General features: G+C 35.9%; 1 protein-coding gene and 1 pseudogene across 2 annotated transcripts; one reads left to right on the top strand and one right to left on the bottom strand.

Annotated features, from left to right (window-relative positions):
* Positions 1–1,322: 1,322 nt before the first annotated feature.
* Manea (mannosidase endo-alpha) lies at positions 1,323–23,409 on the bottom strand. Of its 2 annotated transcripts, none has more exons than XM_032904985.1 (5): positions 23,144–23,409; positions 16,482–17,063; positions 12,710–12,819; positions 5,681–5,757; positions 1,323–4,897 (listed from the first exon to the last, which is right to left on the bottom strand). In XM_032904985.1, exons 2-5 carry the CDS (start codon positions 17,023–17,025, stop codon positions 4,240–4,242), a joined length of 1,389 nt encoding a protein of 462 aa, XP_032760876.1. In that variant the 5' UTR covers positions 17,026–17,063; positions 23,144–23,409; the 3' UTR covers positions 1,323–4,239. The 2 variants fall into 2 exon arrangements, with proteins under 2 accessions (XP_032760876.1, XP_032760886.1); XM_032904995.1 differs by lacking the exon at positions 23,144–23,409 and adding an exon at positions 22,953–23,107 and having other exon boundaries at positions 3,178–4,897.
* Positions 21,089–24,521, top strand: part of LOC116900467 — a 58,398-nt pseudogene continuing 54,965 nt past the window's right edge.

Consider the following 24,521-nt stretch of genomic DNA (forward strand, 5'->3'; position numbering starts at 1 on the left):
ATATATAATGTAAATTGAATTGTATATGTTATTATCTGCTCTTGGCAATCCTTGCTTTGAACTCAGTTTATTCCAAAGAATTTTCTAAAGGGTATTTACCTGTTTAGTGAATTTTTAACTAATTCCATGTAATCTGTAGAACTTGACATTTGTTATAGATTTTTAAATAAAATGTAGACTCTACACTAGAAATATGCCACATTTTGATTTCAGTAAATTTTAGACTCATGATTTGCTTTTGATTCCTTTACTTTTATATCACAAGATAAATAGTGACTATGTAACAACAGAATTCTCAGTTGTACTGAAAAATGTCACTCTTCATTATTGCAATATAAAGCAGTAATGCTTATCTCACGATTTGACTAAAGCTGATTCTTTATAAATTACTAAGTGAAAGTACTGCCCTGCACTCTTAAGAACAAAAATAGATTAAGCCCAAGAATAGCATCTAGCTTTTAAATACAAAGAAAGTGGTTTTAAACTTAATTTGAAATACATTTCTCTTTCAAAGGAATGTTCTGAAACATAAAGACCTTTCATCTATACTTAAGCAATTTTTTATTCTGAACTGATATTTATAGTTATACATTTTTACTAGATTTAAGCAAAATGTTGCTTTTTGGTATAATGATATTCAAGCACTTGACTGTTAGTTAAAATACCCCAACACCTCTGTATTTATTAAATCTAGAAGGGGAGTCCTATCTAGCACCACAAGTGAGAAAAACAAAAACATGTACAAATGGGGAATCACACTGCCAGATAGATACATGAGATGATCTTATGTAGAGAGACGACTCCTTTCCTCCCAACTCTACTCAGAACTGCTAGAAGGCATAAATTTAGTAAAACTGCAGCACATGACATTTACATACAAACCCAGCACAATTTCTAATGGCAGTAATGAATTACCTGAAGAGAAATTAAGAAAGTAAGCCAGTTTACTAGAGCTGTGATATTTTGACTGTGTCTGCAGCTGTTACTGAGCTGGGAAGTCATCCTTCTTAAACTGAGTAAACATCACGAGTTTAGAAGGCCCAAGGCTATGAGTGCGGCTACTCAGTTACTCTCTTGAGGCTTCTTACTTCATTATTTTACATGAATTTTCATCAGTGGTTGTATATAATCATACTGAAGCAAAATTATCAGAAAAACCATCTCCAGATTTAAAGAAAAATTGGCATTTATGTGAATATGAAACAAAGTTAAAGATGTTTACCTTATTGTACTCCATCTAGTGCTGACTACTACCTTTCCTATATTAGTAAGAAATTAAATAAAATTGATCACAACAATGAATAGATTTATAGTTATAAACATTTACTTTCATTTATGCTTTTATTAGATAAAAATTAACATCATATAATAAAATAAACCATTTCCCAATTTACACACATAAATAAGCAAGTTAATATACAACTCAAGTAAACATTAAAAGGGTCAGTGTTTACAATTATGTATTAAAAGAAGAAATAAGGATATTGTTCTATTCTACATTCTAAACAATTAGATGGATTAATCCAAAAAATCAAAAACCCTTATAAAAATCTGATTCTAATTCATGCATTACACATATTATATATCTTTAAGTTTACTGGATTCTAACATTTCAGATTTACAAAAGAATGGGATCATTTGATGAGATTTACTTGTGATCATTGTAATTCTAGCTGTGTTTCCAGTCAGACAGCAGAGGTAAAGGAAAGAGGCTCTGAAGGCATCCTCTAACAGTCACCAGCAATGTTGGGAATATAGCACTCCATGGTATTTGTGTGGAACTGGCTTTAGGATGCACAGGTAAAAACGGCTGACTATGCTTAGGTTCCTTTAAAAAATGGAACTGGATTGGAATATACCACACAATGATCTTCAGGTATACTTTAAACTCTCTCAGCTTATTTATAATACCTAGAAAAATATAAATGGTAGTTATACTATCTGGCTTATGGGATGGAAACACACTAAACATGTTTGTTATATACAAATGGACTTTTGTTCCCAAGTATTTTGATCCTTAGTTGGCTGAATATTTGGTTGTGGAAACCACAGAGGTGACTATGGTTATTTATATAATTATCAACTAGTAATTCTTATGAAAAGATAGTTCAGTGATTTGTTAGACAGACATTCTTTAAAGATAGTATCTGTCTAATTTTAACTTCTGACTACTGATGGGGTGGAGAAGTACTGGGAACAGCTAGGGTGAGCTGTCTGCTGTGAAAGTTCTTACTAACAGTTGCTTGATCTTATTTTCGCAGACTGTTTCTTAATATCAGAATTGTTTCATAACATCCACTTTTTGTCATGGTGGACTCAAATATAAAATGCAATATAAGGAATGAAGAAAACAACATATACTATAAAACTATGTATTGATAATTAGCTTTAATGTAGTAGCAAAGCAAAGAGAAAAATCTATAGGTTATATTTCTCCTTATTCCAATGGAGATGTGTAATATCAAAATATTACACTTAATCATTCTTACAATTTATCTGGAAAAATCAGACTATTATTCTCATATTTTTTATGTCCTAAGAATTTTCTTATAAATAGAAAATTTTAATTTAATAAGGTTAGTGTAACTCCTGAAAAACACTTTAGTCTACAAGCATTATTTTAAAAATAATTTTAAAAAAGCTCTGTGTGGGTATCTGCAAACATTCAAGAGTAAGAGGGAGACTGAATATGACATGAGGTGGGTTTGAATGTCCAAGTGACCTTGCCTGTTGACCTTTGCTTCCCACCATGTTTGAGACAGGATCTCTTGTTTGCTGCTACCTACAGAAGGCTAACTGGCTCCTACACTCCTGGGCTCTGTCTTGTCTACACTGCAGGAGCTGTGGAATAAAACATGTATGCTACTGAGCTCATGTTTATGTGAGTTCTAGGTGTTCAGACTCAGGCCCTCATACTTGCACAACAAGAACTTTTCTCACATATCACTCACCCTTACCATAAAGCTGTGTCCTCTCTGCTGTGTATTTTAAGATAAATTCCAGAACTTACTTGTTTCTCAATGTCTATAGGCTATGAAGACAGGCATGCATTATTTGTTAGTGTTACTTAAATGATTCTCGCTGTAGAACTAAGAAATAACAGTTGTGTAAAATTATGTAGACTAGCTGGGCTGTTTTTTTTCTATTTTAATTATAAATATTGAATTCAGTCAATTTTTATTTCCACTTTTAGCATAGAACTTATCAATTTGTAACCACTTGACAGCTATGGATCACTAACATTTTCTTTTTAAACCAATAGCCACTATATAAGTGTAAGACATTAAAGTGAGGACATTACTGAAATACATGATGTTACTTTAAAAGTATCTCTATTTTTGAAGTGATATGCAAATTTTCTGTATTACAGTAAAATTAAAATATTAAAAGGAAAACACTTTTGAGTATTAACATTATCCTTTCAAAGTCCGTTCAGTAGTCTCTGGTGAACATTAAATTTTAACCACTCTTAAACAATTATTTTTCTCATAGATTAGAAACAGTCATGAACATTTAACAAACTACCTATTGTTTCTAGTTTTTAGTTCAGCAGGACAATCCAGGGGCATTCAACATGCAAAAGCACTTAGCACCACAGGCACCCGAGTCTTCGAACACTGACACTAATGGATGCCTGCACAGGCATTCTTCAACAGACCATGGCTAACAGAAACAGAAAAATGCGATAAAATGACTTTTTACTTAAACAGGTCTGTGTTCACAACAAACTTGAAAAGTGAGCTGGATCACCAGGGGAAGCCAACCAGACTCTGAATATTAACAAACTTCACCAAAGAGTCCAGAAATGAAGCACATTCACTTACTGTCCTTTAGGTCTGAACTTCTGTTGCCAGATGTACCTAACATGTACATACTCCTATGTCTTTGGACCCAGAATACAAGTATGACTTACCTGAACATTCGCTGTTAGCTGCTTTTTGTAATGTAATACAATCATTTTCTTAATGTGAAACAAAAACAAGGCAACTCCATTAAGATTTTAATTATAGTCAGAAATTCAGAAAACTACACCATCAGGAATGTTACTGACAGAACTTATCTTGTTAGATGTTTCTGTAAGGTACTGTCCATTGTAGAAAAACGAATCTTTTAAAAAGTAAAAATGAAATAACTGATAAAGGTTACAGTAGCAAGCACACATTGATTTTGACAGTTTTCATAGCTCATAATATAGTGTGTTGACTGAGCTAGGAGTCTTGACAGACTATAAGAGATACATTATGAAGCAGGCAGCTGTTGATCCAATGCATACGTCATTCTTTCCTTACTGTATTTTTCAGACCATTTTCGAGTTATTTCTAGGTAAAGACTTGGCTTATGAGGCCGGTAATCCAGGTATACCGTGTTAGCAGTTCTTTTGGGGACAGCCTTTTCGATTTGAGTCCCTTCATGCCACTCATTGAAAGAGGTGATGGAGATTAAGCTGGGCTGGGTCTGGAGTGCAGCGCTTAGTCCAACTTCATAATACTTCCCATTGATTCTGTTCCGGGTGTTCTGAGTGTTCCATGGACGGATGCTTGTATCTATGTATCCTGGGCCTACACTTGGGATAAATATCATGTTGTTCTTTTCACAAAATGATTTCAGTTTATTCCAATTCTGATGAGATGATCCATATGTAAAGCCATTTGTGGCAAAATATGTGTAAATTCCATCAAAACCACTTTGAAGAATATCGTATTTATGCTTTTCTTCTACTAGAAGTGCAATAAACAAGCCATCATAAGGAGAACCACGAACACTCTGAGATCCTGAGGGTGTTAACAGATTGGCCCATGTTTTAGGCTTTGTGATATAAGAATCATAGATATAAAACATGGGTAGAGAATGCCCCATCCTGGTCTTGTACCTATAAAAGGCTGGATGGTTTCCATATCTACAATAAAGACACATTACAAAGTAAGATGAGCACTCATAGAATATGTCACAATAAAACTATTCACCAAAATGAGTCTGATCTATGAAGCTTGAGCATATGCTTACCAATCTTCAGTGAGTCAATTTTGTAAGTATAATAATGCAAACATATTTTTAATTTTATATAATATGAGACACTGGGAATTTTACCAGACAGGAGGTTAATTAACTCAATTTCTCAAAGTTAAAAAATGGTGATTAAAAACATAGAAAAACTATTATGATCTCCAAAAACAAACGGTTTTATCAAAACAAAACTGTTTAATCTTATGTGAGATAGGTGTCTGTTTGTTGCTGAGATGATTCTGATAAGAAGATAACATACCTCAGAGAATCATATCAGTAAAATACTTTACCAGAATGAAACTAATTTCAAAATTCTTTAGTCACCCCACATGCAAATGAAGACATGTATGCAAACATTGCTATATAAACTCAGTTTACATCTCATCTGAACCTTCTTTTAAAAGACAAAATGTTATATTCATATGATTTTAAGAAACATAAAATGAGTATAGATGAAAATTATATAGCATGAAAAGCATACAAAATACTGAAAATATCAACCTTTATTCATCAAAAAGTAAACTGTAAGAACCTGTGAATGTTCTTTAGTTTACTTGTGGTAAAATCATCAGAAACAACAGGTCATAAACAAACTCTCAGATACCACCTAAATGTACTCATAACAGTAGTTATCACCAGATCACACAGTACACATATGAACATTGAAGAAACTCACTTATCTATAATATACTTCACATTTTGATGCATGTTTTGGTCATCTCGATTGCTATATGGTTCTATGTGAAAAGTGACCTGAAAAGGAAAAATATCAATTAAAAAAGCATTATCTATGTCAGTACACTTTGCATAATTAATAAGTTGTCAAGTCAATATTAGGGTGAATACTTACAGAATCCAGTGGTTACCAACTAAATCTTCCTAGATGAAACTTCCACTACTATAAGGAAGTGAAGCATGTCATATGCATGAGCTCGCTTAGCCTTCATTACTGCACTGGGTAGTCACTGACTCCATTGTCTTAATAAAAAAGTAAAGTGTATAGGCCTAGCAAGTTGCCAATAGCCCTGAGTTTGTTGCATACAATGTGGGGTATTTTGCTGAAAGCTTTTGTAGCATGGTATTTTTATGAGGTAGATTGCAAAAGACTATACTCTTTTGAAGACATAAGAATATACTCTACATTCTGTCATAGTTTTCTTTAATATAAGAATAGGCAGAAAATTGCCCAGGATTCAAAATACTCTGAATTCGTTTCTTTGGGATTTGACTATTACATTTACACTTAAAGAGAAATAATTGCATATTCTATGAAATCATAGTTTAATTTTATTAACAAGGCACCCTGTGAATATGCACTTATTCTTTTATTATTCAAAGAATAATGTACATAAAAATACTTTTTAGGCAATGATTTCTGAAAGCTTCACAGAGCACAGCGACTTTCATATTGCTACTGCTGGCCCATAAATCACTATTATAGTAGGAGAAAGCAGAAACTAAAGCTGTCGAATATACACAGATTTAAAATCTCTACCTAAAACTATCAGTTGTACATAGTCAACTTTATAAAATTATGTTAACTGATAAACAACTTTGTTACATTATCTCTACCTAGTAAGATATACAGAATAAGGAATAAAGTACCTTAAATGATAATCATTAAAATTATTCTTAAATTCACTGATCTACCCAGAGCAAGTACATTTTATTGCCACGTAAAGAAATTATTGCTCGGATTTTACATTGTAAGTGTGACAATGCTTGATGGACTGTAGCTTAAATTTTGCTTCTTTTTCAATTGTACAAATGTAGTTTTATTAATTTTCATAGAGTTAATTTTAAGGTCAGGTTACTTAGTAAATCAATCACTCTTTCCTTATGAGAGCACAATGATGGAAGTGCCTCTCAGTAACAAACTCAGGTCAAGTCATCCTTGGAATTTGCTTTTAAAATTGCAGACCATAAAAGATAACCTTCTTCCACTAAGTACAGATCAAGGCACTTCAGTAAAGTCAAAGTCATACATTTATATCCTCTCAACTAATTAATTATATATTTTAAATTAACGACAGGATTTGGTCACTATTTTTCTCTTCCTTTCAGAAAAATATACTAACACTAAAATAAAATCTAAAATGATAGAATTTGACATATAAAATTAAATGTTTGCATTACTTTAAGAGAATGTGAATCCTGTAAGAACTTTATTCCACACTACTGATTTAGGCTTTACCAAACTCCTTTGAGCCCTGTAACCAAAGCACTTTCCCATGTGAGCATCTAACTGTATTCCCACTTTGAGACGCGGCAGAGTCTTTCAATTGGCTTCACCACGTCTTCTAAAAGCCACTGTTTCCGTTTTTTCCCTTAGCCGGTGTTACAGAGAAGACATAGTGAGCAGAAATGTGGCGGAACCTTCCCCTAATATTGTAGAAGACCAATCACTGGGTGAGGAGTAGGCGGGACTTCTGGGTTGGAAAGAGAAAGAGGGGAGGCAGGAGAAAGATACTTCCATTTGGACAGGAGAGAAGATGGAGAGACAAAATGTAGGTAGAGGGAGGCCCAGGTTCAGGTGGAGGATCTGTTGGGGAATAGTACCAAAGGATTTATAACTTAGAACTGCTTACAAATTAAGATGCTAGTTGCTGTGCCTTGCAACTGTCACGGGGTGACTCAGCTGGGTTCCAGAGAGAAAGGTACTATAGCCAGCTGAAAAGCCTGGGTTAGACAGAAGCGCACCCCGGCTAGCCTTGGGAATTGGAAGCGTGGGGCTGTTGTGGCAGACACTTGCCATGGGAATTTAGTGAGCCAGGTGGACAGATTTCAGAGCTCTGGGTCAGAGAGTCTGCTGGGCTGACAACAGGCCAGGCTGGTCTGTTCACCAGTGCCTTGCTGGCAGTAGTGTGGGATTCTGATTTATATTTCACAGAATGAATTCAGCTTTCATTTTTATAACGGTGGCACACCTACCCTAATGGAATAACAGTTCCAAGTTATAAATGTATGCTATAAAAAATAATACAAATTTATATATTAAAAAAATCATCTTTAGAAAAACCACATCACTACTTATTTTACTGCCTTATATTTGGTAGAACCATCAACAGTAATGCAAAACAAGTTACTAATTCTTTAAACATTTTTATTAGGTTTGCTTATTTATAATTAAAAACACGCTTCTAAAATGACTTAGTTGAACTAATCAAAAATGCAGTTACAAAGCATTTAGTAACTAATGCTATTAACACATTATGTAATCGAAACTAATAGGCTATAAAAAGCTTAAGCAAAGGGAAAGTCACGAACAGAAACTCTATTTCTAAACAAGTAATAATAAAAGTCAAAACAACGTTTTTTTTAACCCTCAAATGCAGAACAGTAAAATCAACCCAATCAGAAACAATTAATATAGGATAATCAATAAACTATTTTCAAATTAAGTTTGTTAAGTTAAAGAGCTACTGAGGGTAAGCAATTAGTATTACGTAATTAGGGAAATCTGAACAGCAGCAAAAATTTTTGTTATTAAATTTAATCTCTTCCTGATTATTCAATATCAAATCTGATATATGGAGAGATCAAGTATGTAGTTACTGTTTATAGAGACAATTACTAAAGTCTTTAGTACATAATTTTTCCATATAAGAGCTTTTAGTAGAATTTAAAGCAGTCTATTTTCATGTATCATAAGATTTTAACAACTTTACCTTTAAAAGCTTCATTAATGCTAAAATGTCCATGTCTGTTTCCTCTCAACACAGAATTGGGGCACTGACTGGACAGATCAGGGGCCATGGATTTACTTTGCGTAAAAAAATCACTGAGTAATTCAACCTCAGCTGTAATTCCAGAACTTGAAGACTTAACTATCTGCAGACTCCAAATGCAAATAGAACTTGCTGAATGGCTCTAGGAAGCACATTTTGTGGCAGCTCCTGTCATTTAGAGATACTATCTCAAGGCTTTCTTTAGGGCTACAGAAATATATGCTGGACTGAAAACTAAACTAAACTAAACAAACAAACAAAAACAAACAAACAACAACAACAAAGCACAGACAAACAGAGACATACAAAGAGTATGAAGCAGATGCTGGGAAATTACCCTCAGCCTCTAATCTAAAATATCACATATTATGTTGGTACAAGGGGAAACTGCAATCAAATACATTCCTCTGAAGTATAGAAAACAATACTTACTCCAACCCCAAGAGAGGAGACCCAGAGAATCCCAGAACCCTTCATGGGAGTTCATCTCAACTAAAACTCTGTGGTACAAGGAAGGTCATATTAAGACCACTGGCTCAGGCAGGCTGAACCTCAGCAGGACTAAACTTGTTAGCTGCAAAGATCCTCAGGGATGGGATAGGACAGCCATTATGCAGGTCTCAGCGAGTATCCCCTGCATAATCAGGTTTGAACTGCACACATAGGTCAGCAGCTCTCTGACCAGCAAATTGAAATGCACAAAACTTCTCAGGCAGATGAGGGCTTTCCTTGATGCTTTTTAATCAAAGAAGAAATTTTAACTGGATTTTTTTATTTTAATTTTTTAAAATCTTCATTTGTACACAAATATTTGTTATTTTCATATTGCTTTATTAGATTTAACACCTGTTTCTATTGTTTCCTCTTATGTATTTCTCTAACCTATAAACCATGTACTTTTGCATTTTCACTTTATTTTATCTTCTCTGTCCCCACCCCTTCCTCTATTTTTAATTGCACTTTTTTAATCTTTAGGGTCTGTTTTCCCTAACAATTTCCCAGTTCCTTCCTGATATTTACTACTTTATATGAATTCTTTTTCATATTCAACTTACTATCTTTCCATTCCTCCCCTTAGTAGGTAATATCTTAGCAAATACGATCCTTGTGCCTATATTCACTATGGTCCTTAAACTTAAAGGAGCTAGTTGTTTTCCCTATTACTGAGTTTTTGTAATAGGTCTAGCCATCAGTGGAATTTTTCATGCAATGCTCTATTATTAAAGTTGTGCTGGATATTATAACTGATGCTCCCTGAGGACAGGAGCTATACTACATGCCTAATACAGGAGCTGTGGGGGAAAGGCATCTTAACCCTGTTACAAGCTAGTCCAAGGAGAAAATTTCCAATAGAATTTCAAACTTCAATGCAAACAATAAAGGAGATACAACACACACCCACAATGATCTAATACCAGTTACACAAATACTGACAAAGAAACAAGAACCAGGAAAAGTGAAGGTAACAAGACCCCACTCAAATATTCAGTTTCACAGAAACTGATTTTCATAGAAAATCTATGGTTAGATTTTCTAAAAAGAGAAGCCAGAATTCAATACCAGATGAGGAATTCAAATAAATGATACAAAACAAAAAAATTGAACAAAGTCTAAAGGGACAAGAATAAGCTCTCGAAAGAATTAAAAAGAATGCAAATGAACATCTGGATGAAATAAGGAAGTCAATGAATGAGATGAACACAAATTCAATGAAGACAAAGAAATAGTAAAACAAATGATAGAAAAAAAGCAAATGAAAACCTTGGAAAAGCTCACTCAAACAAATTTAATGGAAAACTATTGCTGAAGAAAACATTGGCATAATTCACTGAATGTGGAAAATCATGAAGAAGTTGAGCTGGTGCCTAACTAGAAGCTTTATCCTTTAATCCTAATGTTTATCGCACTGGAAGGCATTCTGTAAACTATCAGAGGGAAAAGCTAAAAGCCCATATAGCTATAAACCCTGCAATGTACAATGGTGACCATCTGCAAGGGTGACCATCTGCAAGATATACTAGCACAATCGTGGACACAAACACTGTAGAAGTAACCAACTATTCTGACTGCATTCAACATGCACTCCCTGACATGGAACCCATGTCTGGCAATCAAAATAAGACAAAAGAAAATATAAGAGATGTATAGGCAAATATCTGAAGAGAAACCAGAGCCAGGCAGCAGTGCATGCCTTTAAGTTAAGGACTTGTGAGTCAGAGGCAAGTGGATCTCTGTGAGCTAAAAGCTAACCTGTTCTACACACCGAATTCTAGGACACGCAGACTACACAAAAATACTTGTCTCAAAAAAGCAGACAGAGAGAGAAAGACGGGGGGCAGGTGACAGAGACAGAGAGGTTGGTGGAGAGAAAAAAACAGAAAAATCTTTTAAAAATATTGATCTATTAACAGTGCTTTTCCTTATTACCCAGTCTTGATTACAATACTGTACTATTGAAGACACTACAAGCTTGAGTTGTACAATATAGAGAAATCAAGCTGCTATTGAAAGCTTTGCCCCTCCTAGATAATAGTGCTGAAAGTCGCTATGCACACTAGTGGTTGAGGCAACAAACAACAAATCTTACCCAGCTATGAACCCTGTGAGCTATAATAATAACCAGCCTGAAAAAACATACCCACTGGTGCAATAATGGCATAAATGCCATGAGAGAACCAACAACTCTTCTGATTTAAAGCCCATTCTTTAAGATGAAACCCTTACTAGGAACTTTATAGGACCAAGAACCTATGGTTGAATAAGCCATAGTCTCTGATGGAGAACATACTACCATTAATCTGCTAAGTAGGCATAATATTAAACCAAACTCCTCATGACTTCTTATTATACCCATAGATTAGTTCATCTGTAACCCTCAGGGATATTTGTTTCTGCAGTATATGGTGAACTGGTCAAGACCTAGAGAAGAAGACACTATAAAATGCTGAGCCATACTTGAGACATCTATGTCATTCATCTCTTTACTGGAAGAAAGGATCAGTGCAGAAGAAAAGGTAGAAAGACTCTAAGAATCAGAGGAACAAAACAACTAAAGGAAGCAGTACTTTGTGGTTACAACAGAAATATGAATTGGATACAATTATGTAAGCACCCATGATATCTGTGCAAGCTCACGCTGAAGATAATTGAGGCATGGAGAGGGAGCTGGACATCAAGTCCTACACATGGCTGAAGAAGTACTGGTAACTATTAGCTTCTGAGAGAGGTGCAATCAGTTTTCATTAAGAATATGCACCCTAGTAGGTCAATCAAACTCCAGTTGAAGGCCAAACATCGAAGAACATCAAGAAGTTGACTTGACATGATAATTAGTCTGGGAGGAGGAGGGAGTTGAGTGGGTGGTAACAAGGGATAGATCTGATAAGAGATAGGGTGAATATTAACAAAATGCACTATATAAAATTTAAAACTTTATATAGAATTTTATTTTCTAACCATTTTATAAAGTGTAAAGTTATACTTTTAAACATAGTAGCTTTGGGTATTTAGGGACTATTCAGACATGAATTTCACTAATTTCTACATTTTCTTCACAAAGAAACCTGTCCCTCGTCACTCCTTCTATTCCTTTTAAAACACATAGTACAGGGCAAACAAAGTAGTGCATGTCCTTAGTCATAGCACAAGAGAGGCAAAAGGCAGGATTACTGTGAGCACAAGATCAACCTGGTCTATAGGTTTCAAGCAAGCAAGAGCTACATAGGGAGTCCCTGTTTAAAAATAAAACAAAATCTAATACATGAGTATAAAACATGGTTAGAAAGTTAGTAAGGAGTATACTATAACTGGATATGTTCTGAAATTTAAATTATTAAAACAAACCTTTAAGGCACAGTAATCTGTGAAAACATTTCTACATATATCAAATTTTAATTAAAATGAGCACATAAAATATTACTATCATGAAGACAGGAGGATTAGCAATGATACTGATAGTTTGAAAATAAATTAAATACCTTCAGATTATATTTATGAGCTTTATCCAAAATAGTTGGTACCAAGTAATCAGTAGCTTCTCCATTCTCGTCACTTGCATCAGGTGGGTACCAAGACAGGGCCAGTACTCCTAATGGGAAAGCATAACAAAGAACAAAACAGCAGTGATGCAGGTGTCAAAAGCTAGCAACATGACTTCTGAGTACACTCAAAAGCACGATGCAGTTATTTCCTTACTTTATCCAATATGTATGAACGATTTTAAGCAATGGTATCTTCTAAAATTATTATACTACACAGTTTAGAATAATGAAGGCTCCCAGCAAGAAAGTATGTGGTCCTTATATATTATCTCCATCAGTTCCTCACCATCTTCCCCAGATCTCCACATTCACACTTTTCATTCCTGTACAGTACTTACTATATTTGATGGACAGGTATCATCACAGTGTTATTAACTAATGACTGCTGCTTTTATTAATACTGTGAAGTTCAGTGGACTTTAACAAAAATGTAAGGTTATAAGCTAACCATTACAGTATCAGATAGACTAGTTTACTATAAACATTAGTCTTCCTGCCTGTTTACCCCTTATCCCTTCCATTTACACCCAGCAATACTGATTTTCCACTCTATAATCCTGTTCTGTCCAGAATGTCAAATAGCTTGCATCACAAGGTACATCGCCCTCTATAACTGGACTCATTTGAGTAACTGCTTCTGTTTTAGCTCTTTCATGTTTCTTATGACTCAGATTATTTTACAGCTGAATACCCATTGAGTGGATGTTTATCCACTTTCCTACTAAAGGACACACTAGTAGTGTTTCAATTTTGGGTAATTATGAATAAAACTTCTATAACTATCCATATGCTGTTTTAATACATAAATATCATTTATAAGATTTTATAAAAACAAAATGGAGTGTTTCCCTATAGTATCTATTTATTTTTATGCTAAGAAATTACAATATAAGTATTAGAAAAACTAGTCTACAGAGAAATCATTAACAGTGGAGAAACTACTTAAAACAAATACTTCAAAGCTTCAAATATAAAAAAAAGATATAGTAGAAAGTATGGATATCTCAATGAATTAATATATTTTTAATATAGGGGAAGAAATATTAATATATAAAGGAAAGCTTATGCAAATTAAGAAATCAAGATTAGAAATGGCTCAAAATCCAGTCAGCCAAAATCCAGTACCACCATTAGCTGAGGAGCTAGTAAAATGTTAAGAGTTAGTCTTCTACAGGAATGTGGTTTCCTAAGAGGTTAACCATGTTCCTAGTAGATAGCCCTAGCATGCATACAGAGCAACACTAATTGGACTCAGTGAGTTAATTTATAAACAGAATACATAAGGTTGGAAACAAAAAGTAGTGGTGGTTGGAGGGATAGGGGAGGAACTAGAAGGGAAAGAATGGGGAATATATTTGATTAATACACATTAAATGCACCGGTGCAATTCTTAACCAGTAAAGAAAAAGAAACTTCTGGAGAGCTAGGCTTTAACACATAATTTTGTCATAGTGAGAGTATGTACTGACAAATTATGAATAGAGGACCAAGGCAACACTCTCATTAGAGTTGATGGGGAAAAGGCTATCTCGGTCCTCTATCAAACAATAGCACAAGGATGTAACACAGAATAAAGAACTGATGATGTTAGGGATCCACGGAAGTTACTGCTATTGAATAAATGAGCTGCAGCTAGATAAGGATGTTGGTGAAAAGAAATGCTGGAAGAAAAGAGATCAACATTTAAGCAGCCCACTAGCCCAACTTGTAACAGCATCAAGAGCAACAATAAACAGTTTCTCAGCATAGAGCCTAGGGAAGAAATTTTCTTCTCAGAAAAGTCAGTGACTGTAATCATACATAAGGAAATAGTACGTGACAAAAAGCCACAAAGCATGTGAATGCTGAAAGTAGTGCCTTCTTCCACAGTTCAAACCAAGATTCTATTTATAATAATTATGCAAAACGTTCTAACAGTTATTGATATAATAGCAGAGCAGCACCAAGTATAGACAACAGGTAATGTCATGAAGACAAAGACCTACTCCATGAGAAAGAAAAGAAGGTTGTAGCAGAAGGATGATTGAGCTAGTAATGGAAGTGATCACGGAAGTCAGTTTCCTTGAGAATGCCTGGAAGGAGTCAGGCAGCTCTAGGAAGCAGCAGTCTGAAGCCTATTTCTCAATGCTCAACTCCCTCTGCTGCACTTTATGCAGGTATTTAAGTGAGCCAGCCTCCGCTTTCTCAACAGCAATGTCACTCAAGAACCTGTCTTCTTCCTGAGCTCAAACAGCATTGAAGAATAATGAATAACATGCAAGCAAGCACAATGCACAGAACACAGGAAAGAAGGCTTCAGGCTTTATTAGTGGAACTCAAAAGGACAACAGACCTGGCTATGTGATGTCTTCAGGCTGGCCCTAGAGACTCTAAACCCTTTCTCAGGTACCAGATTATATATTGTCATTGTAGGGTTTTATGATTATCTAATGGCATTTACCTGGTAATCTCACAAAGGGCTGAGATGAATGAAGGGCACTGGTGCGAAGAGAATACCTGATCACATTTTCCCAGTTAAATTAAAGGTATACACTGCAATGCTACAGCAAATTAAACAATAAGTAAGAACAAAGACAGTATGTACTAGGCCAAAAGAGATTACGGGAAGAAATAATTCAGATATTCCCTGTCAGATAAGGCAGATAAAGGATGAGGAAAGGAGCATAAAAAGAACAGATGGAAAGGCAAAGTAGAACACTAAAAGTCATATTACATTTAATAAAAATGAAATTGAGAAATGATTTGAAAAGGGAGAGTGAAAGTCACAATGTCCAGTCCTATGCTACAGAAAAGCATAAAAGAAGTGGAAATGTCCATTGTATAGCTGCAGAAGCAAACACCCTCATCATATAATGAAATGTAATCCCCAGGAAAATGACTAAAACCAATGTTAACAACATCATAAAATACTGTGCTATGCAAGTTAAGACAAGCAAACAGGACAGCTGACTTATTTTGCTGTCATAAAGGAACAATCACAAGCACTTCAAATCATATCCAGTTGCTGAATTGGAAACAGGGTCAGCAGTAAATAGGGCGATGATGATGATGAAATGAGTGCAGGGGACAAGGTCCAGCTGCACTGAACTAACGACCTTTCACCCTCAGCCTTCCAAGTGCTAGAATGGCAGGCATGTTCCACCATGCATGGTCAAGGAGGAAGCCTTCTGAATTACAGAGATATCTTATTTCATGGGTACACTGATTTTTAAAAGATAAAATAATTCTTTATATTTTATGTAAGTCATTAAAAATAAAATTCAATAGAAAACAATAAATTAGTATAACCAAAATATGTCAAAATTTATCGATTAAACAAAATATGTAAAAAACAATTAAAAAGTTGTTACCTCAATTTTTAAAAACATATAACCTAGGTCTGGTAGTATACGGCCATAACCTCAGCTACCTGAAAGGTTAAAATAGGAGGACCGGGCTTCAGTCCTAAAAGACCCTGCCTCACAGTATGGTCAGGTGTAGAGGGTTGCATAGCACATATGAAGTCATCAGTTCAAGTCCCAGTACTCCAAAAAAATTAACAAAAACAGAACAACTCAAAGGACAACAAAAAACATGAACAGGACACACATGCAGTTTAATCAAGGGGTCTTAGCTAAGGCTGTAATTAATAAAAGAATGATACTCATTAATACTTTGATTCTCCACCCAAATTATTTATATATGCAAATAAAATAAACTAATTACCAACCAATGGAGGCTGAGCGCATTTGTTTCATGTGAGTTTCTATGACAGAAGGGTCTCGGGAGCTGTAACTTCCTAACTCAGGATAAAAACTGGAGCCGATGTCATCTGGAGGACTATGTCTTCCTTGTGGATAGTTCTTGGCTATTCTAGGGTCCCAGTGTTCCAGGACTGGGTGGTTCCAGTGTACATATTTACCATCGAACTGTGGGTTTCCATACCAACTGTAATAAAATGCATGTACAAAATAATTCAGTGGAGGCAGTTCTTCCAGGTTCACCTCAGAGGCTTTGGGGGGCTGCACAGTCATACCAGCCCCTTTCAAATCCTTGGTATTTGTTTCCATGTCGATTCGATCACTCCTTTGGAAGTCGGCTTTGTTTTCCAAGTGGGTATTCGGTGGACGGAGTTCTGGAAGGAGGTCAAGTCCAAAAGGTGGTCCAAAGGATGCTGCGTTTGGCCACAGCATCTTTAAGCCCATCATCAGAGAGAAAATAAATACAATAAAAAGTGACAAAATGATGCAGGTCCTTCTTCGGAATTTTGCCATGATGACATACTTTACACTCCAATCTAGTAAACGGTTTGCTGTAATTCATTGAGAAAAGGATCATTAGTAATTGATATCAACGATGTTTTCTAAGGAATTTAAAATAACTAAAATACAGTTACAATTTAAAAATATATTACAATTATAAATAAAATGTAATAATTATTAAATACTGTCAAATAAAAGATGCAGACAGAGACACTCAGAGATGTACACACACACACACACACACACACACACACACACACACACACACACATATATATATATATACGTATATATATACACATATATATAATGAAGTACTGACTGGGAAATATACATCCATGCCAATAATACTTAGATAAAACTATAGGAATGTGTTTAATAAAATTAAACATATGTTCATCATGTGAATAAATATTGTGTATATATAATACACAAAGTGAATAATCGTATACATGAATAAATTTTAACTAGCAGTTAAGGCAAAAAAGTACTTTTGAGTCATTTAAATAAAAACAATAAAGTCCAGTGACAATGTTTAAAAAGATGATCCTTAAGATAAAGAAAGGTAAAAATTACAAGAAAGGAATACTTATATATTTTAAATTTTATTTGTGAATGGAATAGAATCAGAAAAAAAAAAGATCTTAATGACAGTAGTGGGAAAAAATTAGATATTCTGGCAACAAACAATGACTGTGTCCCTCACAACCCACAAGTCAGAAACAACCCCTAATTCAACACTGATGAGAGGCACACTCAGTTGGAGATGATGTTTCCATCTATCATAAGTACTTTTATCAAACTTTTATCAAAAGTGTTAAACTTGACATTACTGTTTTAGGTTTCCTGATGGCACTTTCACGTGGATTTCTTTGGTGGGTCTCTTCCTTTCTTGTACCCCAGCCGCTGTTCAAACCCCTTGCATCCCTGAATCCCTGACACCCCAGGTTCCTTTCCTTACCTCCTTCTTCAACACCTTTCCATTCTTGAATTTTCCTTTGAAGTTCTATGTCCTATATCCACTTATCCCACTTGTTTACATACATACATACATACATACAAACACACACATACACACATACATACATACAAACATACATACATAGAAACACATACAAACATACATACCTACAAACATACGTACAAACATGTATATTTTACAGATATGCATACAAGAACGTGAGATTTCTGAATTGAGTTATATCATTAAATACTTTTCAAATACCTCAATTTTCCTGCAAATTTCCTCATTTCATGTTTCTTAAAGACTTCATAAATTCAACTGCATATATGCACCACACCATGAATGAATTAATAGTGCTATGGGTTGATTTCTCTCCTGAGCATTTCCCATTCAGAGGATACAGCATCTAGACATCACCAGACAGAGTTCCTCCCTAGAAAGCCAATCCTACCCGATTTTAGACTTCCCAGTGTCAGAGCTGTGCAAAATAAATTTCTCTTCTATATAAAAGATCAAGTTTTCTGAAACTTTTGTAGCAGTACAAAATGGACTAATATACAACATAACAGATGAGAAATATGTGGAGGTTTGATGGGACAAAGGATTGATGAGTATTTCATTAACATATACTGAATTCATAAAATGGAAAAGATGATAGTTGACCTACTACCATACACCATTATAAACAAGTGATCAAAATAGATTAATTTGGGACATATTTGACAATGGTTTTCTAAAGAAGATGCACTAAAAAATGAAATAATTACTGCTGTGAAATTTTGTTCAAAAATTAACTTCATGAAGAAATTTCTAAAAGTAGATTAAGCACATTCACAAGCAGACACATGCACACACACATACATACACACACACACACATACACACACACACACATATACATACTTACACACATACTCATTCACGATACACAATGTGTATAGTCTGTTGTCTATATTGGAGTTCAATATCCATGATTCAAGTAACCACAGATCCCTACTGACAACGAAATTTATATGTGTCGAAAATGTACAGAATTTTTCTTGTCATTATTTTCTAAACATAGAATATTGAATATTTTGACAACATTGATGTGATTTTTATCATCTAGACATGATTAAAAATTTGCTGGAGGAAACATGTAAGTTATACTTAGTTTCTCATATAGACTTAAACATCCATGAATTTTGGTCCCCAGAAAATTCCTAGAACCAATCTCTTCAACTTTAGGAGACAGCTGCGCATATATATAACAACACAAAGGAATTATATAATTGGACATATGATTGAAACTGCAGGAAAAATATAAGAATTGAATTGTTTTCACTATTTTGGCAACTTTTTTTTTAATGGTGAAAACAATTTTTAAAGGAAGGGAAAAAAGAATGCCACTAGGCAAGTATAGAGTATGACATCTTAACATAAACTCTGCTTACTTCTGCAAAGAATCAGTTCTATACAATCCTTCAAGCTCAGCACTGCACAACACCAGGAAGTGAATGCTCTGCTGTGGGAATGTGACAGGCCTATTTCGTTGGACAGCAACGATGGAAGAACACAACCACGTTGGTTTGCTGTTATAACTTGGTGTCCTGAATTTATAAACTATAAATGTAATGACATATCCTTCCTTCCCTTTGATTAAAGAAGATAGTTTTGATGAGTCATGAAGCAGAAAAAAATTATTTTGGGATATGATCTTGACTATTTTAATCAAACACAAAATATAAATATGCTTAAAGTATGTACAGTTGCTATCTCTAAGTGAGAAAATATAGTAATCCCTTCTGTGTCTTCTAAATTTAAAATATAACACTTAAAAAAGAACTGTGTGTTGGAGTTAAGTATTTTCTAAGTAGGTAAGCAGTGGTATTCAATGCTAAAGAAACACACAGAGAGAATGAGTTATGAATAAATAAGGGAGAGCTATAGACTTAGATGTAACTCCAGGATTAACTTTAGAAATGCTAACTCAGTAGGCTGGTGAAATGGACTGGTCAGGGTATACCACAAAAAGCCCATTAAGGTTGGAATTTGAAAAACGTGCTAATGATGCACTTGTATGACCCTGGATAGCTCACTAAGAGATAGCTCACTCTTTATTAATGTGAAGTGTTTTGTTTTTAGATAAACTTGTTCTGTGGACAATACAAGGCAAAAGAAAACAAAAAATCGAAGTATTTAAATTATACACCAAATATTCTAGATTCAAAGTAAATGAGGAAAGAAACATAAAAAATACTAAAGATGTATATGTGTGTGTGTGTGCGCGCGCATTTCTAAATTTTTTTACATCCATCGACTTATGTTGCTCTAAATCAGAGAGCAGTTGACAGTAGTCAGTGAGATTCATTACCGTTGCTAAGAATTAACAACTGAGAGCACTTAGCTGGAGATGGTACTTCTCTACCAGCCTGCCCCTACCACATTGGAACATGGAACACTGCTGAAGAATAGGGAGGACTTAAGAGCCAGAGAATGGAGAGGATGGAGGGAGTGCTGTGAAATGCTATCCTCTGTATATGAACTCATACCAACTGTGGCTAACTGTACAAGAACAAGAGAATTAAAAACTTCCAGCATGGAGCAGTGTTCCCAAGGCCCAAAATCTAGCTGAGTACTGCCAACAGTTGATGATTGCTTGGAGAGAGGCAGAGTGACAGATCCTTGGGGGTGTGGCCACTCAGGTTGCTCATACCTCAGGGAATGACCCCACACCCATGAGTTCTTGTGCAGCTTTAAATAGAAATCAATTAATTAATTATGGAGGACATAAAGTTGGGAGATGTGATAGCTAAATTCTGGAAAACGTTGGAGTGGGGAGAAGTGGGTAGGTAAGATCGTCATATAAATACACATGAAAATTTCAAATAAGTAAAAATTACTATTTAATTTTTTTGAGCTCTGTAGTTATAAATCCACATGCCTGTCTTTTCCTTGTCTTGCCTGACATTTCTATACTTCTTTATCTGCTCTAGTCTTCTCACTCATCCGATTCCTATCAGGATGAAGGCTTATTTCACATCTGAGAAAGGCTCACTAAGCAGTTATGAGCCATGAGTGATTGCTCATGAGGAAACTATGGCTAGCATGAAAATAATCAGAAACTAGCACATGGGGATGGATGTGCCGACACACTTTATTTCCAGAATCTGTGAAACGGACTGGCAGATCTCTGTGAGTTTCCAGGCCACCCTGGAACTTCCAGGCTAATTGGGGATACATATTGAGGCTCCGCCCATCAATTAATTGATGAAATACAACCACCCCAGCATATGGGATTGAGCACGTAGTTTAGTAGTTAGAGCATTTGCATAGCAAGAGCGATTACTTGGGTTCTAGGTTTGACCCTTAGACCTCCTGCGGAAAGCAAGCAAACAAATAAATACAGCATAGGCCTTATTCTCTAAAATAACATTCAAAGTTCAAGTCAAAACAAAAATCTGTATTTTTCTTCCTGATGTCTCTCCTAAGGACTCCTGAGCAGAAAATTCTATTGAAGCAACAACGCTCTCCTTTAATGTTGGCATTGTACACTGCACCAACCTAGCTGTGTAAAAGTTTTTGAGTATAAATGCTAGGGTATATATAAATGTATGTAAGTATATATAAGTATGTCCTATATAGAAGCATATATACCATATGTATGTATATTTATATATACCCTGGTATATTTATGCTCTACTAGATCTCAACAAATATTGCGACCACTGATCATTACTCAGCTTACTTAAGTTTTGGCCCACCTTTTCTGACACTGGCATGTAATTGATATGTCTATAACAGATTCTACTATACAGATGCAGATCAGATTTGGGTGAGGTGAGTAATAAACAACACCATAAAAAAATCATGAAGATTGAATAATTTTGAAGCCCATCTAAACAACTTAGCATCTTAAAATTTGTGACAACACAATGCCCCTGAAGCGTGAAAGGAGCAGTGCTCTTGCAGGAGACAGGCAAAGGAACTACTTACTTACAATTAACTAAAGAAAGAGGTTTCCCAAGTTCCTTGTGAGAAAAACTGCCAAATCAAAGTCAGATTCCATTTTAAAATTATCAATTAAATTATAAAGTCTCCTCCTGCCTTTTCCTTTGTGCTGATGCTATTTTCTGTCTAATTTTATGCTAGCAGAAGTACCTAGAGTTAGATAAGCTAAGGCTAAGAACACACAGCTGCAACTTTCATAATCTTGCTCAGGTCAGTTTCACTGCAAGCACTGGTAACCTTTTGTACTAAAGTTCAGTCCGACATAACCTCCTTTTCCATTTTTATCTTCACAACCGTCAAAAAAGCAGAACTTCATGCTGCAGGTGATGAAACTGAGCAGAGAACATCTCCCAAGCTTTTGGTCTAGTAAAGAGCCAAGTACCCTAACACGGAGCACCTTGCAAAGGCAAAATACAGTTTCTGGAACTTAGTCTCCTGGCTCCGGCCTAGTCTATGCGGCCTCAAGTATTGCAAACTATCATGACTTTTTTCACCGGGAAGGTGACTTAGAAGAAATGATCATGATCAGTGGTTCCCTTTGCTCACACTTAAGAAGGCAGCTAGCTCATTGTGCTTATTTACTGATCACATACTCATTACTTATTATAGGAGAGCAGCAGCTTTATAAGTGTAACTAACGTGAATTAGTTTCATCAAAACCTAGAGTAATTTTGCGGGTTTTTTTTTTTTTTTTCCAAGCTGCAGCCAACTCGTTGCAATGTGAAGAAACCAACCAGTCTTATTTGTATTTCTAAGCTGACAGACTCACAACAGCTCTCACAAAAGCCTCCTTGTAATTAATTCATTTTCAGTACTTCTCCTCCTCCCACTCTATTATCTAGAAGTCCCTGACGCAACAAAACGAAAGTTTTAAGCGCTCGTACTCCCTAACTTGGTCCTCCGGAAACAGAAGAGAACCCGGCCACATTACAGGGGCAGTGGACAATGCAGAGCCCAGCCTGTTAAAGGAGAAAGGAACAAAGACCTCAGAGGATGCACTTGTCCTGGCGGCTTTCGGGTCGCAAGCTGGGCTAGGAGACCGCCGGGTCCGGAGTCTGCCAGGGGCCTCCAGAGCCACTCGCAGGTTCGGGGCTCAGGACCAGGCGTGAGGAACCGCCTCAGGGCAAACTTGGGCAGCCAGGCAAGGGCAGATTCCGGCGGGGTGCAGACACTAACCTAGAGGCGGGGACCGGCGCGGAGCCGGGCTGCTGGGCTGAGCGGGACTGGATTCCTGAAGGCCCGGGGTCAAAGGGTGCCGCAGTCAGGGGGCCCACGATTGGCTGACGGGCAAGCACGCAGGTGATAGCTGCGGAGTCCCTGTGGGCCTTGGCTCCGGGACCACACAACTGCTAAGCCGCGTCTGGCCAAAAGAATCGCGAGTTCTGTTATCGCTGACAGTGCTCGCCACAGGCCCCAAAGTCCCGCCTCCCAAAGGACAGCGCGGGGCGTGGCTCCAAGGGGTTGAGGCTCGGAGAGGGAGTGGCTTCTGGACCGGCCTAGGAGAGGTGGGGCTGTCTAGGCGGGGCTTTCTAGGCGGGGCTCCGAATTCCTTCACCGGTTCTGGAGTCTACAACAGGGTCGTGGTGGAGGAAGCTGAAGAGTTAAGTCAGACAGTATGTCTCTGTTTCTCCAAGGGGAAACGAAAGCTCTTTTATAGTTTCGCCTCTCAAGATAAGCCACGAACCTCTAATAGAGGTCAAATGTGTTTTGCGTTTCACTTTTAAAAAATCCATTCAAATGTTGCTTCTATTTACAATTCATTTGGTTATTTCCCAAGTTTTAAAGTTGGAAACATGTTTTAGTTTATAAAATAGATATTTATCTCCGAGTCAGAAGTCGGCAAAGATTTCTTAAACTTACAAGTATACTAGGAATCGATACAACTGTACAGTGCAATTGTGTAGTTGCACAATTATAGACACGGAGAATAAGTCAGATGTAAAACAAACCAAAACAAACAAAATAAAAACACTTGCAACAAGGCTACATCTGGGGTTTCTATCTTACATCAGCCTTGCGTACCAAGAGGATTCCATGTTTTGTTTTTGTTACATGGTAACAAGGCAATCTTGACTCAGCGTGTAGAACTTGGAGACCTGCTATTGTGAACAGTATTATAACGGCTCCTTTAAAAAAGAGCATCAGGATTATAGAAGAGATTTGAAGTATACATGTATAGAATAATGAAAGAAAATTCCCCAGTGCTGGCTGCAAAAGCTTAAGCCAAAAGTCTTGTTTTCCTATGACCACCACGCAGTGTGTCGCGTTTTCATTATCTTGCATTTTAAAAATAAGTTTTGAAAATACATAGCTTCTTAAACATCATATCTTCCTGGCTTTGCATGTTAAATAAGTGAAATTTTTTCTAATTTTATATGCTAACAGGTTTGCTTCTAAAAAGCTTTAACTTTAGTTGTGAGAAACTTTATACACAGAAAAGAATGAACACTACTGACAATAGCTCAGAGCACCTATGCACTAAACTGTATGTACATATAAAATCTGTGACTTTGTTCTTCTTATTGATGTTATTTGAATTATGTTAGCTAAAATG

This window comes from Rattus rattus, chromosome 1 (assembly GCF_011064425.1).
Source record: "Rattus rattus isolate New Zealand chromosome 1, Rrattus_CSIRO_v1, whole genome shotgun sequence".
NCBI classification, from domain to species: domain Eukaryota; kingdom Metazoa; phylum Chordata; class Mammalia; order Rodentia; family Muridae; genus Rattus; species Rattus rattus.

What these genes read in the sequence shown, in the direction of transcription:
- Manea (XM_032904985.1), bottom strand. Translation starts at nt 17,025, where the DNA reads ATGGCAAAATTCCGAAGAAGGACCTGCATCATTTTGTCACTTTTTATT. An exon ending in AATGCGCTCAGCCTCCATTG is followed by an intron (nt 12,820 to 16,481) that starts GTTGGTAATTAG and finishes CTTTCCCATTAG; the next exon opens with GAGTACTGGCCCTGTCTTGG. An exon ending in GTGAAGTATATTATAGATAA is followed by an intron (nt 4,898 to 5,680) that starts GTGAGTTTCTTC and finishes TCTTTATTGTAG; the next exon opens with ATATGGAAACCATCCAGCCT.